General features: G+C 48.1%; 1 protein-coding gene across 2 annotated transcripts; it reads left to right on the top strand.

Annotated features, from left to right (window-relative positions):
- Window positions 1-1314: 1314 nt before the first annotated feature.
- Window positions 1315-13668, top strand: KCNJ2 (potassium inwardly rectifying channel subfamily J member 2). 2 transcript variants are annotated; one of them, XM_020905330.2, is made up of 2 exons: window positions 1315-1677; window positions 8250-13668. In XM_020905330.2, exon 2 carries the CDS (start codon window positions 8470-8472, stop codon window positions 9751-9753), a length of 1284 nt encoding a protein of 427 aa, XP_020760989.1. In that variant the 5' UTR covers window positions 1315-1677; window positions 8250-8469; the 3' UTR covers window positions 9754-13668. The 2 variants fall into 2 exon arrangements, with proteins under 2 accessions (XP_020760989.1, XP_020760995.1); XM_020905336.2 differs by lacking the exon at window positions 1315-1677 and adding an exon at window positions 2314-2503.
- Window positions 13669-13920: the final 252 nt, after the last annotated feature.

Below are 13920 nucleotides of genomic sequence, written 5' to 3'. Positions count from 1 at the left end.
AGTCTATTCAGATTGGGAATCTTCTTGTTAAAACAATCAACCTTTCTCTAATTTTTGGCTTCAATAAATAAGGCTTGATGCATATCATTCCATGGGAGGTGAAAGTGACATTGGTAAGAAGGACTAGGATACATGTATTTATTTGCAATTTATTTCCCATCAGTAAATTTATACAAACAGCCATCATCTGATAACTTTGCATTCATTTTTTAAAAAAGATTTTTCTGATCATATGAAACCATCCTGATCTGTGGTGTATTCAGTTTACTTAGAGTAGCATATTAAAGTAAAACCATTTCAATCGTAATTCCAGAGAAATGGTATCCCTTTCTGGGTGACTGGTTTTCAGAAAGAGCTCATTACCTGGAAATAAGTGTTGGATTTTTGTGGTTTGGAAAATCCTTAGCCATCTACAGATGCATAGATTGAATCACAGTAACAGAAGAGATCATCTATAAACGATGAATTTCCTCTTTCCATTTAGGTTTAATATGCTTTGAAGGGTTCACGGGGCCTCTCCGGTCCAATCCAGAAATGCAGGAGGAAACCCGTCTCAGAGGCAGCTCACTGCAGCGCAGGGAGCCACCGCGTCCTTTGTCCACTGGTCATGCGGACAGCTTGTCTGTCTCCAGGTTCTTTCAGCTTTAGGCTACAGCCTGGCTTCCTATACATCCACCCCGTTGGCACAGTTAATGCAAATGGCCTATAAATAGCACTTGGCTTCACACAGGTTAAATGAGATCTCCATGGTGTGAACCATGATTCCCACGGAGAGGGCTTTAAAAGGCAAGACAGTTGGGAGCAGGGCTCGAACCACTGTACCATCGCCACAAGCGGAATGAAACAGCCAGGCGCTTGGCTGTCAGTCACACCGCCTGCACCACCTGTTCCAGCCCCTTTTAATGTCAGTGTCTTGGGACAGTGACTAGGAAGAGCGGCACGCCGGCTGAGGCAGGATTCAGAGGGAGCCGGGAAGCCCAAGCGCACGTCACCAGCACCTCCTAGGGGCCGGGCGCGCGAAGGAGGCTCAGAGGTGGGTCCCGGCGCGAACCCCGGTTCCCGGTCGGTTTCACTCTCGCGCTCGCGCACAGCCACCCCGGCGGTACCGCCCGGAAAGACGAGCTAGAGTGTGGAAGTAGTTTGGCGTTTCTAGGAGGCCTTGGAGAGGTTTAAACTGCGCGGAGGACACATTCGATCGCTTGAGGAAATAAACATTCACCACACACACACACACACACACACACACACACACACAGGGATGGCAAACTTGGTGTAAGGAGGATTCTTAAGTATTCTAAGAGCAAAGCTTCGTGATGACACCAAAATGCTTAGGCGTGCGCGGCTCCGCAGTGTACACACACACACACACACACACACACACACACACACACACACACAGTGTTCCAGGGTCCACGCCCGGTTCACACTGCGTTTGACAGCGTTTGTGAAAGGGTCTCCTTGCCCTTGCCCGGTTGCTGGGCGGGAGGGCTGGGAGGCGCCGGCGCGCGGCAGCGCTGAGCGCCCGTAGGAGTTGGCCGTTGCAGAGAATTCAGGAGTCTAACTGCTCTGGGTTTAGATCAGCAGAGCGTGGCGGGCGCGCTGGTGGAGACCGGGATTGAGGGCGGACCCCGCGGCAGGGAACGGGCCGTTCACCCTCCCGAGCAGCCCCGGCTCTCTGTAAGTAACTCGCCCCCAAGTCGGGAGAGGGAAGGGCCGGGCGGCCCGGGCGCGCGTCGGCCCCCGGCCGGGCTCTGCGCGCCGCTCGCGGTCCCTTTCCGCGTTGCATCGGCGGCTCCTCCTCGCCCCGCTGGTTCAGCCCGGGATTCGGGGGGCGGGAAGGATCGCAGGGTGGGGGGGAAGTTGCCGCGGGTAGGTGGGAAGGGGAGAGGAAGACGCGCCCCCAGCTGACAGGCAAGCTTCGCAGGCGGCCGCCGGGCGGCCGGGACACCGGTCCTCCGCGAGCTCCTGGGGGCGCGCGCCCGGCCCCGCCGCCGCCGAGGACAGGAAGGGGCCAGCGTGGGGCTGGCCCCAGGGTGGGAAGCTCTGCCCACTGGCCGGGCTGCAATTAGGCCGCCGCCGGAGCCGGGCCGCGGGCGTCCCACCTGCTGCGGGCCCGGCTGGGCGCGGGCCCCGGCGGCCGGCACGGGGGGCGCGCGGGGCGGGAGCGGCGGCAGGTTCTCGCGCCGGCCGCGCGGGCCCCGCGGGCGCAGCATCCTCCCCCCAGCGCGGTCCCCGCGGGGCCGGGAGCGCGGCGATTGGCCGGCGCGGCCGGGGGCGGGGCCGGGCGGCCCGGTGCCTCGCGGACGCCTCAAAAGAGCCCAGGAAAGCGCAGAGCGCACTGGAGACCCGGCCCGCGCGCAGCCCGCCCCGGCGCCGGCCCGCTGGGTCTTGGGAATTGCTGGTTCGCTTTGGCTCCCTCGCTTGTACAAACTCCTGGATCTCACATGCCTCTGTAACCCCCCCACTTCCACTCCATGTCCCCATGCTCCTGCGCCAGCAACAGGTAAGGGCTGCTGTGTGTTTTCTTACCCGCTTTGCTCTCCTTGCCTGTGGGTCCCGGGGAGAGGACTCGGGCTTCGGTCCCCGACCCCGCCCGGGCCGGCCGCCCCAGAGGTGCCCAGCTGTCAGGCGGCCTTTAGCGCTCCCCCACGCGCCGGAGTCCCAGAGCCTGCCTATAGAGTTTGTGTGCGCACCAGAACATCCTCAGAGCTAAAAATACGGAGACATGCTTGGAACAGTTGAGCAATAGAAACATTTCTCCGCAGCATCTGTTTGTGCTCATAACTTCCAGTGCACCAGCTGGAGCGAGATACTCAGTTGGGAGACCCGGGCGAGGGAGCCTGTGTTCGGTTCTGTCTCTCAGGAGGAAAAAAAAAAAAGGGGCCGTGGCTGCATCTAGAATACCGGTCTCAAACCTTGGCAAACCTTGGGACTCAGCGCCGGTCGCGATCGTTGGCGTCTTTCCTCCCCACCGCCTCTGTCATTGCTTCAAGTGTAGCTTGAGTTCCAGACCCAGCGAGCTTCTCTCAAAGTTGCTTTGCTGGGGAAGAGAACCGGAGCTCGCGCTGGATCTGAGCCCTAAGATCGTGAAACTTGCACACCTCCCCTAAGCAGCTTGCTCTTCTTTGGAATAATCACGTTAATCCTGAAATTTGAAGACGGTGAGGTTTCAGGGAAGCACGGTGGTCGAAACGACTTGATTCTGCAAAGGATTGCATCATAACAGAGAGTCATCATGACAGTTGGAAAAAAAAAAGATCGAGATAGGAAGTGGGCAGTTTATTGTCTGTGTCTGGGCGATCCTGTCAGCAGGGTAACTAAGATGCGGCTGTGAATCCTGGGATTTCTATTAACCAAGAATTTACCTTTTAGGAAATCAGGCCTGATTTGAAAGCCTGTTTTGGGTATGCAAAGAATGTGTATTGCTTTGTACCACTTGCTTTCATTCCCTGTTAGTGATCGGTAGGCTGTCAGATTTTCTCCCACTAAGGACTGCTGTATGCCTGCTTTGTGTTACCTGTATGCTTGCTAGCTTTTTCCTGCTCACTTCCACACCCTGCTCCAAGTGTTTATTATTTGTCATGATCCAGAAAAATCCCCAGGCTGAGGAATTAAGAGAGGTGACTTTAAGGAAGGTGGGAGGGGTCAGAGTTGGGGTCAAGGTCATGTCATTTTGCTTTCACTCCCGCCCCCTCCCCCTGCCGGCACTTCCTTTTTATGTTATTGCTCTCCATAGGAATATTTGTTCTGAGCTCTTGTAAACTGACCTTAAAAAAAATAGCACGGGGTATTTCTACTTCCTTCTACTTCCTTCTACTTCCTTGAGACCTTCCGTCTGCCCAATCTTGTCGGAGTCCTCGCATGACATTTTGAGTAGCATAAGACCAACCACGTATTTACCTGGACAGAAGGACAGTTTCAGGCTTTTTCTTTTTTTTTTTTAGTGTTTATTTTTGTTTGCTATAGAGGTATATAGTTCAGCATGTGCGCATACCAAGTGATGCTGTATGCCTTGTTGAGTGTGAAAGATGTGGGGCTCCCAGAGGTGAGTGGGTGCCCCTCCTCTCCAAGCGCCCCTCCCCCCCTTCTGTTTACTGAGCTTCTGAGAGGTTGCTTTGCCAGCCTTGAGCTCTCATAGCAACGGATGCCCAGAGTACACTCAGGCTGGTCTATATGGCGTCAGCTGGGGAATAGCTGCTCCAAACACTCATTAGCCGACCTCTCCTTCAGTCCTTCTGCCGTCCCTGTTTCCTCTCCTTACTCAGAAACTTTCTTATCCACTCCACATCACGACCATGAGAGGGGGCCCACTTATTCTCATTTAGTCTTCCAGGTGAGCACGTCTCTGTTCTTGGATGATCCTTCCTGGGAATATCTCGGTGATGGTAAAAATGATCTGGATACATTCACTTACACTGCATTATCTCCTTGGCCTCATCTCTGTCTCCAGCTTTCCTCCTTTAACATCTACCTTGAGATGGAAGCCCTGAACTATTTTTTTTCCACTGCTTATGCTTAATTTGGGCTCAGCCTATAAATAGTCTTAACATGAAGAGCAGCACATGTAACCTCTCCATTTCCCAGAAATACTTTCTTTCTCATTGGTTATGCCCTGGGTAAAAAGGATTGTTTGTGTCTATTAAGTTTATTTCAGGCCCTTACATATTCTGGCTGAAAATGGGGGCATTTGCACATTGTTCATCAAATAACATGTGAATTCTCCTGAGCTGTGCCCCTCAAGGAGGGCAGTCACTGGGGGTTTTCATTAGTTCTTAATCAGATGATTCTCAAGAATTTACTTAGAATGTGGCCCTAAAATGAAGTTGCATGAAAGCCCTATACCTAATTAAAGTGTTTTCCCAGATGCTCATGAATTGGTGATTTTCAGTGTGAGAAGTGCAGGCAAGGAAGTTTTCTGCTTGCCTGCAGCCACTCAGGCATGTGGGCAGGTTGATAGGAAAGACAGTCTTCAGAGTGGAATATTAAGACAGTTACCCTATCAGACTTTGGCAGTGTCTCAGCTTTTGCTGTATCATCAGCTCCACCAAAGTCTGAATACGCATCATGTGTGCGCACATATACACACATGAATCTGTTTTGGAACGTATCTGCTGGAGGTGACAAAAGTTTCCATTTTGCCAAAAAAATCTTTCTTCCCCCCCCCCTTTCCAGGCAGAAATGGTAAAATTTCTAAATGATGCTCCGCATATGGAACAAATTCTGTCATTAGCAATGGAAATAAGACAATAATAGTCGCTCAGTACAGGCTCTCTTCAAGATTCTAAATGCGGAAAGCTATTCATTCGTAGGAAGCTGGTCGTGTGTGTTTTGTGGAATTCAGATGAATGTCCTGGGGTCAAGATTTTTAGAAAGTCGTACTTCAGTCTTTAGATTTCATATGACTGTTATGCTTTAATCTGGAAAGAGAGCAGAAATAAGTCAGAAGAAATCTGAGACTGTCTACTCTTGGTCCCTAATAGTAACTCGGATGGAAGGATTGTTTTGAATCATGAAAAGGGAATTTCTTGGTGTCAGCTTATAAGATCCTGAAGTCAGTCAGAACTCACACTATTTAAATGAGGCCTCCCCTGTCCCCCGTTTCTTGGAGCATGCACCTGCATTTGGTGTCATATTATTATCTCTAATTGTGCACGTGTGTGTGTGTGTGTGTGTGTGTATAAGGGCTCAGCAATTTCATATGAGCCAAATGAGCTGAAATCTCTGTTTACAAAAAATCTTTCTGTGTCCAGGGTCTAGAACCCTGAGGAATCAGAGTCTTGTTTCTTTCGTCCAAGTGCAAACTTCATGGGAAGCAGACAAAACACTGAAGCAGGTGGAAGGGTGAGAAAACACAGCACCTTCTTTTTATAAAGTAATTCAAAGGCAGTTTCAAATCGGGCATCATTTAGGTGTCAAAAGCTGCCAAAATGTAACACAGATTGCAATTTTCACAGATGACTAATCTCAGGAAAAATGTGTTGGGGCACATTCTTGCATAATAACTTGGATAAAGAGGCAGAAGTGAAAAGACTATAACAAGTCATTTTCAAAGACAATACACCTTGCCTTCTTACTCAGGGGGTGCGTGAAAACAGATCAGTGATTTGCTGTCTTTGCAGCTGGTCTGGTTGCACATGGTTCTGTTAACTGCTTAATCTGAGTGCGGTTAGGGGAGAAAGAAAAAGTGTGTCCTTGTCATCAGGGCGTCGACGAATATCTGATCCTGTCTATCTGCTGTTCACTGTCCCCCTTGAATCCAGGAGACAGCTTTGGTGGTTTGAAAGTCAAGCATCCCTCCTATTTTTCATTTCCCTGCTGTGTTCATTTTTTAACTTACATTTGGTTGCCAAAACACCCTAGACTTTCTCCCAGCCTTTTGCAAATCAAGGAAAAATGATATCCTTTGGAGCAAACATGGAAAGTCAAAAGTCAGTAGACGATTTTTAACTACAGGGGCAGAGGTGCAGCGGGCGTGAGATGAGCAGAGAGGGGAAAACTGAGAACTGCTGTTTATTTGTTTGCATTAAGTGAAGGTGAGCACCTTCTCTGCAGGAACAGAGGTCAGAAAGCCGAGCTGCAAATGCCAGTGGCTGAGGGGGCCCTGTGACTGACCGCTGCAGAGTTGTCTGTGTTTAGGAGCACACAGGCTTGGACTCCCGTGAAATGAGTCCCAGCCTCATCTCAGTCCACGAAAGATCTGATCCTTGAGCACAAAGGTGCTTACTTCCTCCCCTGTCTTTACACACGGCAATCCCATCTCCAGAGAATTTCAGGTCTCTCATTGCTAAGCAACAGGATCACTCTGTATCCCCCAGAGTGAGCCTGCATCTTCAAGTCCGAATCACTTGCAGGAACAGAGATGTTATCAGGAGTTTCTGCCGCTTTCGGGGGCTGCTGTCAGCATGTGACGTGATGGAATAAGCCCAAAAGGTCTCCAGAAACCCGCATCCCTTTCAGATGATTGTAAGGGCTGTCTGCTCAGTTATCTGTTAAATGAACTAGTCAATGCTTTTGGATTCCAGCCTTGTCGTTGAGGGCTGTCATATTCTTCCACAGTGCACCTGCTACTCGATGAATATGAGCATTCTGCATTCGTGTGAAATGTTCTCTGACATGTCCGAGTTCTTAAAGCTTCATGGCAAACCTGGAAGTTAGAAAAGTCTTTCTTCTGCTTTATCACCAGGGACCCCAGCAAATGAAGAGCATAAGAAGAGACAGGTGGATCTGTAAAGTAGAATATTCTAGATTTCTGGCCAAAAACAGGGGAACAGGAATCTGAGACTTTGGATGAGGGGAAGGGATAATTAGGAATGGATGGGTATGTGCACACTGCTATATTTAAAATGGACAACCAACAAAAATCTGCTGTCCAGCACAGGGAACTCTGCTCAATGTCCTGTGGCAGCCTGGATGGGAGGGGAGTTGGGAGGAGAATGGACACGTGTGTGTGTGTCTGAGTCCCTTCACTGCTCACCTGAAGCTGTCACAACATTGTCAATCAGCTGTACGCCAATGTAAAATTTTAAAGTTAAAAAAAAAAACACTGTCATGAACAGCTATCTCTTCTGTGTCTAGCGACATCGTGTTTTTAAGTAATATAAGAATATAGTTTCGTTCTATTTTTTTCAGTTCAGTTCAGTTCAGTTGCTCGGTCGTGTCCGACTCTTTGCGACCCCATGAATTGCAGCACACCAGGCCTCCCTGTCCATCACCCACTCCCAGAGTTTACTCAAACCCATGTCCATCAAGTCGGTGATGCCATCCAGCCATCTCATCCTCTGTCGTCCCCTTCTCCTCCTGCCCCCAATCCCTCCCAGCATCAGGGTCTTTTCCAATGAGTCAGCTCTTTGCATGAGGTGGCCAAAGTGTTGGAGTTTCAGCTTCAGCATCAGTCCTTCCAATGAACACCCAGGACTGATCTCCTTTAGGATGGACTGGTTGGATTTCCTTGCAGTCCAAGGGACTCTCAAAAATCTTCTCCAACACCACAATTCAAAAGCATCAATTCTTTGGCGCTCAGCTTTCTTCACAGTCCAACTCTCACATCCATACACGACCACTGGAGAAACCATAGCCTTGACCAGATTGACCTTTAGGGCTACACAAAGAAATGAAAACCCCAGTAATTCAGCATAAAGGACATTCATGTGTATCTGTCTCTGTTTCTGGCTAGGAACTGTTGCATTAGAGAGTAGAACCCTTTCCTAATGAACTTCTTTTGTAATAAAAGATCTCTCTCTTTTTTGCAGGACCTGTTCTCTGGATGTCAGCTGAGTTACTAAAGTGACTCTGCATGTCAAGAGACAGACCTTGGTAGCCAGAACCTCAAGGCCCCTGGAGACCCCATCCCTCCTTCTTTTTTTGTGTGTGTGGGTCCTCACTGAACATTCAAACCTGTTTCTCCAAAGGGTTTTGCAAAAACTGAGACTGTTTCCCAAAGCAGAAGCGCTGGCGTCGGCAGCAGAAGCGATGGGCAGCGTGCGCACGAACCGCTACAGCATCGTGTCTTCGGAGGAGGACGGCATGAAGCTGGCCACGCTGGCGGTGGCCAACGGCTTCGGGAACGGCAAGAGCAAAGTCCACACACGGCAGCAGTGCAGAAGTCGCTTCGTGAAGAAGGACGGGCACTGCAACGTGCAGTTCGTCAACGTGGGCGAGAAGGGCCAGCGGTACCTGGCCGACATCTTCACCACGTGCGTGGACATCCGCTGGCGCTGGATGCTGCTCATCTTCTGCCTGGCTTTCGTGCTCTCCTGGCTCTTCTTTGGCTGTGTGTTTTGGCTGATTGCACTGCTCCACGGGGACCTGGACGCGTCCAAGGAGAGCAAAGCCTGCGTGTCCGAGGTCAACAGCTTCACGGCCGCCTTCCTTTTCTCCATCGAGACGCAGACCACCATCGGCTACGGCTTCCGCTGTGTCACAGACGAGTGCCCCGTGGCCGTCTTCATGGTGGTCTTCCAGTCCATCGTGGGCTGCATCATCGACGCCTTCATCATCGGCGCGGTAATGGCTAAGATGGCCAAGCCCAAGAAGAGGAACGAGACGCTGGTCTTCAGCCACAATGCCGTGATCGCCATGAGGGACGGCAAGCTCTGCCTCATGTGGCGGGTGGGCAACCTCCGGAAGAGCCACTTGGTGGAAGCGCACGTGCGCGCACAGCTCCTCAAGTCCAGAATCACCTCCGAGGGGGAGTACATCCCCCTGGATCAGATAGACATCAACGTGGGCTTCGACAGCGGCATTGACCGCATATTTCTGGTGTCTCCCATCACCATCGTCCACGAGATCGACGAGGACAGCCCTCTGTATGATCTGAGCAAGCAGGACATCGACAACGCAGACTTTGAGATCGTGGTCATCCTCGAGGGGATGGTGGAGGCCACGGCCATGACCACGCAGTGCCGGAGCTCGTACCTGGCCAACGAGATCCTCTGGGGTCACCGCTACGAGCCGGTCCTCTTTGAGGAGAAACACTACTACAAAGTGGACTATTCCAGGTTCCACAAGACTTACGAGGTCCCCAACACGCCTCTGTGCAGTGCTAGGGACTTGGCGGAGAAGAAGTACATCCTGTCGAACGCTAACTCGTTTTGCTACGAAAATGAGGTCGCCCTCACAAGCAAAGAGGAAGACGACAGTGAGAACGGGGTTCCCGAGAGCACAAGCACAGACACGCCCCCAGACATCGACCTGCACAACCAGGCCAGCGTACCTCTAGAGCCCAGGCCGCTGCGGCGGGAGTCGGAGATATGACTGAGTCCTCCTGGGGAGTGGTTCCTTTGAAACACGGTCTGTTGGTCAAAGGCCCAAAACAGTTACGCAGACGACGGTACCAGGGCCAGGTGGTTTGAGGCAAGTGACCGCAGGGACAGGGGCGAGCACGGTGGTTTTAGAGAAAGACTGTAAGCCCGAAGATGAACCTAAAGCACTAAACAGGCCTCCCCGTGACCCGAAGGCACATAACACGTTGTAGAATAAGTTATGGGGTGTTTGTGTTTGTGTTTTGTGTTTTGAACCAAACTTGAACTTGCAGGCAAGCCTTGGTTGGTGGGGTGTTTGACTTCTCCAGAACGCTTCTCTCTAGGGAACAAGAATGTTTTTAAATGGCATCACATTTTTCAACGTTTTAAAGGCAAGACTCTGCCTTAACTTTTGAAAAGCTGCTAACTACACCAACACACTTTGTATTGTTGCAGTGTAGTTTTTTTTTTTTCCTCTTGTGTGTAATTTAAACAGTCAGTGTTGAACTTTGTTGAAAGCTCATGATGTGCGCTTCAAAGTGGCAAGTATTTGGCTATTAGCTGCCAAACGAGAGCCTGATTTTTTGAGGCCAGTAATTTGTTTGCTAGGATTGATTCTCTCTCTCTCTCCCTCTTGTGCGTTCTGTCTGTCTCTCTCTGGTTACATAAGGGCATTATGTAACACTAGCCAAATGGTAGCCTCCGGGTTGTTGTTAATGTTTTATTTTTTTTTTTCCCTCCAAGATGTTAATGGGTTATCTCAAATTTTAAGTTAGACTACCTAAAATAAATACCAAAGATAATGCACATTTTTGCACAGTGGAGCTTACACTAAAAGGGAAAGAAAGCCCCACGGCTGCCTTGAAATCAAGAGACAAGAACTTTGAACCTCAGCGAGACCTTGAACTACCCTCTCATTTTGCACCTTATTCAGAAAATAGAACATCACACACACAGTTGACTAAAGTGTGGTGCTTTTAATTTTTTGTTCTTTCATGTAACTTTCATGTCATAGGAAGAAGACAGGGGGAAGTGAAATTCACACACACACACACACACACACAAGATATAAGCAACTTTCCTTTCCTTCGAGGTGGTGCTGGCCAGGTGAATGCATACTTTGAGAGATGATGATGACCTCTTAGATTTTTTTTTTCTCCCCTGGATTTTTCCATGTTTTGCACATTCCAAAATTTATCCCAGAAGATAAGACCTAGGTTGACATGAGTTGGCATCCTCCACGCTGAGCCATCCAACTCGAAAGATCAGTAGGTTTAAACCTTAGGGCTGAATTCCTCGCCCTGATGGTGGGTGCATCTCTGACTTGACTTCATTTTCTAAAAGATGCCATGCCTGGCCTGTGGGCTGGTTCTTCTCATTAGACTGTTTGGACCAAGTCCTCCAACATCTGAGAGGGTTGTGAATGCCCCAGTGAGAAGGTAGCAAGATGTGGAAGAGCCACTTTGATGTAGCTCATCAACTCAAGTCTTTAGGAGGAAGGGGAACATTGCTTTTTTTTTTTTTTTAATGATAGAGAGCAGGAATGAAAATGTCTCAGTATTTTAGGGTCAACAAGGGCCATAACAATCCTAACAGCATCACAAGTAAAGGAGATAATGATCTAAAAGTGTCCTTCCCCCCCCACCCCCGGTGGATCCACACTCGTCTTTGAATCCGAGTGGATCCCTTTTGTCTGTGGAGACCTGGAGCCTGTTACTTGGGGCACATCGTTTCCCAGAAGCTTCTCCTGCCTGGCTGCCTGCCTCACTAGGAACATTTTGTTTGGTTTGGTTTTCCGCTCTAGCTTGATATGACAGAACTCTGTTTTGGTTTAAGGTTCCTTATTTGTGAATTCTGGGGTCACTGATTTTTTTTCTTTTTCAGTGGGAGTCTCAAAATCAACTCTCTTTACGGTATTACACCCCTGTATGCCATTAAAAAACAGCTTGTTCTGGAATCCTGTGTTTCATCAGCCCGTGTCTGGGATGGTCTCTGGTTCCTGACCAGCCATATCTGCATGGGGGGGTGCCTGCAGTCACAGGACAGTCTCTGCTCTTGTCCGCCTTTCGAGTCGGTGGGTTTGAACCCTGTGCAGTTATTTGCATGGAAATCAGGTTGGAGCTATCAGGCGAGGGGATAATATTTGAAGTCCAGACTTACAGGCCGATGGGGAAGTTGTGTAGAGAGTTGAAGGACTTGGGGTGGACTGGACACAGCATGCACAGTCTCCTGTACACGCGACCGTCCTGCCATTGACAGGGAGAGGGTGCTGAGCGTTTCAGCTGCTGCTATTCCGATATTTTTGCAAAGGACAATAATCAAACCAAAGAGTATTCCGTGATCTGTAAATTACATGAAGATACAGTGGAGGATGGGGGTGACCACGGCGAAGGCACCCTCTCGTCACACAGTGCTGCCACTTAAAAAGACTTGAGGTGTTTGCAACGGGGGTGGGTGGAGGGGGGCAAGAATGAGGGAGGGAACTCTTGCAACTTCTTTCTGAAAAAGAGAAAAAAAATTAAAATTTCTGGTGCACAGGTTTGTTTTTTTTTTTTTTTCAAGAAAATTTTGCAGAAGCTATGTTTTTAAAGTGTACATTTTATAAAGTTTATCAGATATTTTCATATTTAAAGCCAAATGTAAATAGAAGTCTGTAAGGGGAAGAAAATTGCCATAGAAAGTATAATTTCAGTGCAGCAATTTCTGAGAGCTAGTACCTATATGCTACCGGTTAGCATGGTTTTAGCAAATATCTACCAGCCTTATAAGGTTTGTCTTGCTATGTTCTCCTGTTATTTATTTCAGCATGGACTGTTCATTTGAAAACTTTTTCTAGTTATTAGTATTTTAACAGTTACAAGCTTTAAATGGCAATTTTTGTGGGTTTTTTTTTTTTTTTTTTGGTTAAGAGCCAAGACACAGTAATGCACAATGGTTTGTTTTTTGGTTTTTTTTTTGTTTTTCGTTTTTGGGTTTTTTTTTTTTTTTTTTTTTAGCTGCATTTTACCTTTAAAACCTTGGTCTTTACTGCCTGGGTCTCCTTACTTAGTGCACACGTGTTGTGTCGTGGGAACACAGACTGAAGAAACTCACAGAGTATCTGGGGTCTGTTGCCAGATTCATGTTGCTTCTCTGTTGCAAGCAAACCCCCACTGAGTTTATTTAGGAATTATCCCCTTTTGAAGAATCTGTGCCCGTAACTGGATGGGCTTTATATTTTTGGGAGGAGGTTTAGATTCCTGGTTATCCTATTTTTAAATAAAAGGTAGACAAAGTGAATTCTATTTTGATTATTGAGAAAGGAATATTAATAGTTTTCTATCCCTCTAAGATTATACTTGAATCAGACATTTTAAGGATGTCACCATAACTCTGAAGTCATTTCCAAATTCCTGATGACAGTTTGTTCAGTTTGTTTTACTTTTTTAAAAAATTCTATCAGTGCATTATTCCTCCCTTCCCTTCCTTTCTTCCCTGTCAACTCCCATCTCAAACCTTGATGTTTATTCAGTGCATTTTGTCCCCTGAATCTTGTTACCCTGGCAAAAAAAAAAAACAAGTGTCGGTTCATATTTGATGATAAGCCACACAGTAAAAGCAAAAAGCTTGTTCTGAGAAGCAGAGTGGATTTTTTTTTTCACTCTGTATCTAGTAAAGTTAAGGTTTAAGAAAAAAAAAAAAAAGTGTTGCCTAGTCCCTTGCTCCCAACTAGAATCCCTTTTCTAGTTATGTTGGGTTTCAAGCTCTGGGCTGCGGTGAACTGAACAACCCCAGTCTTTGACAATCCTGAGTTATTATCTTCCCGTTTCCTGTCTTTTTGTATCTGAAGTCTTCCTAATGTACTGCACAAACCATGGATTGTACATATTTTTATATATTATGTCTTATTTTATTATTTCTAAATAAAAAGTTAAAAATTGAAAACAAATCAGTGCAAGAAATTTTTGGGCTGTCTGTGTGGTTCCTGTAGCATCTCAGATAGAAACCAAGGGTTCCCAAATGAGAGGACATAAACCCGGATAGGTGGGATGAATGGGACCATAGAAATCTCCAGAACAGGCATGGTGCAGTGGCAGGTTACCTTAATCCCAGTAGGAGGAAGTCAGGCTCAGATTTCATTTGTGGACAGAATGCCCCAGGTGGAGAGAAGAGAGAAACAACCAAAAACAAGCAAACAAAA

The sequence above is a fragment of the Odocoileus virginianus genome, chromosome 17 (genome assembly GCF_023699985.2).
Source record: "Odocoileus virginianus isolate 20LAN1187 ecotype Illinois chromosome 17, Ovbor_1.2, whole genome shotgun sequence".
NCBI lineage: Eukaryota > Metazoa > Chordata > Mammalia > Artiodactyla > Cervidae > Odocoileus > Odocoileus virginianus.
The sequence above is the reverse complement of the archived record's forward strand: the minus strand, read 5'-3'. Positions and strand labels throughout refer to the sequence as shown.

What these genes read in the sequence shown, in the direction of transcription:
- KCNJ2 (XM_020905330.2), top strand. Translation starts at nt 8,470, where the DNA reads ATGGGCAGCGTGCGCACGAACCGCTACAGCATCGTGTCTTCGGAGGAG.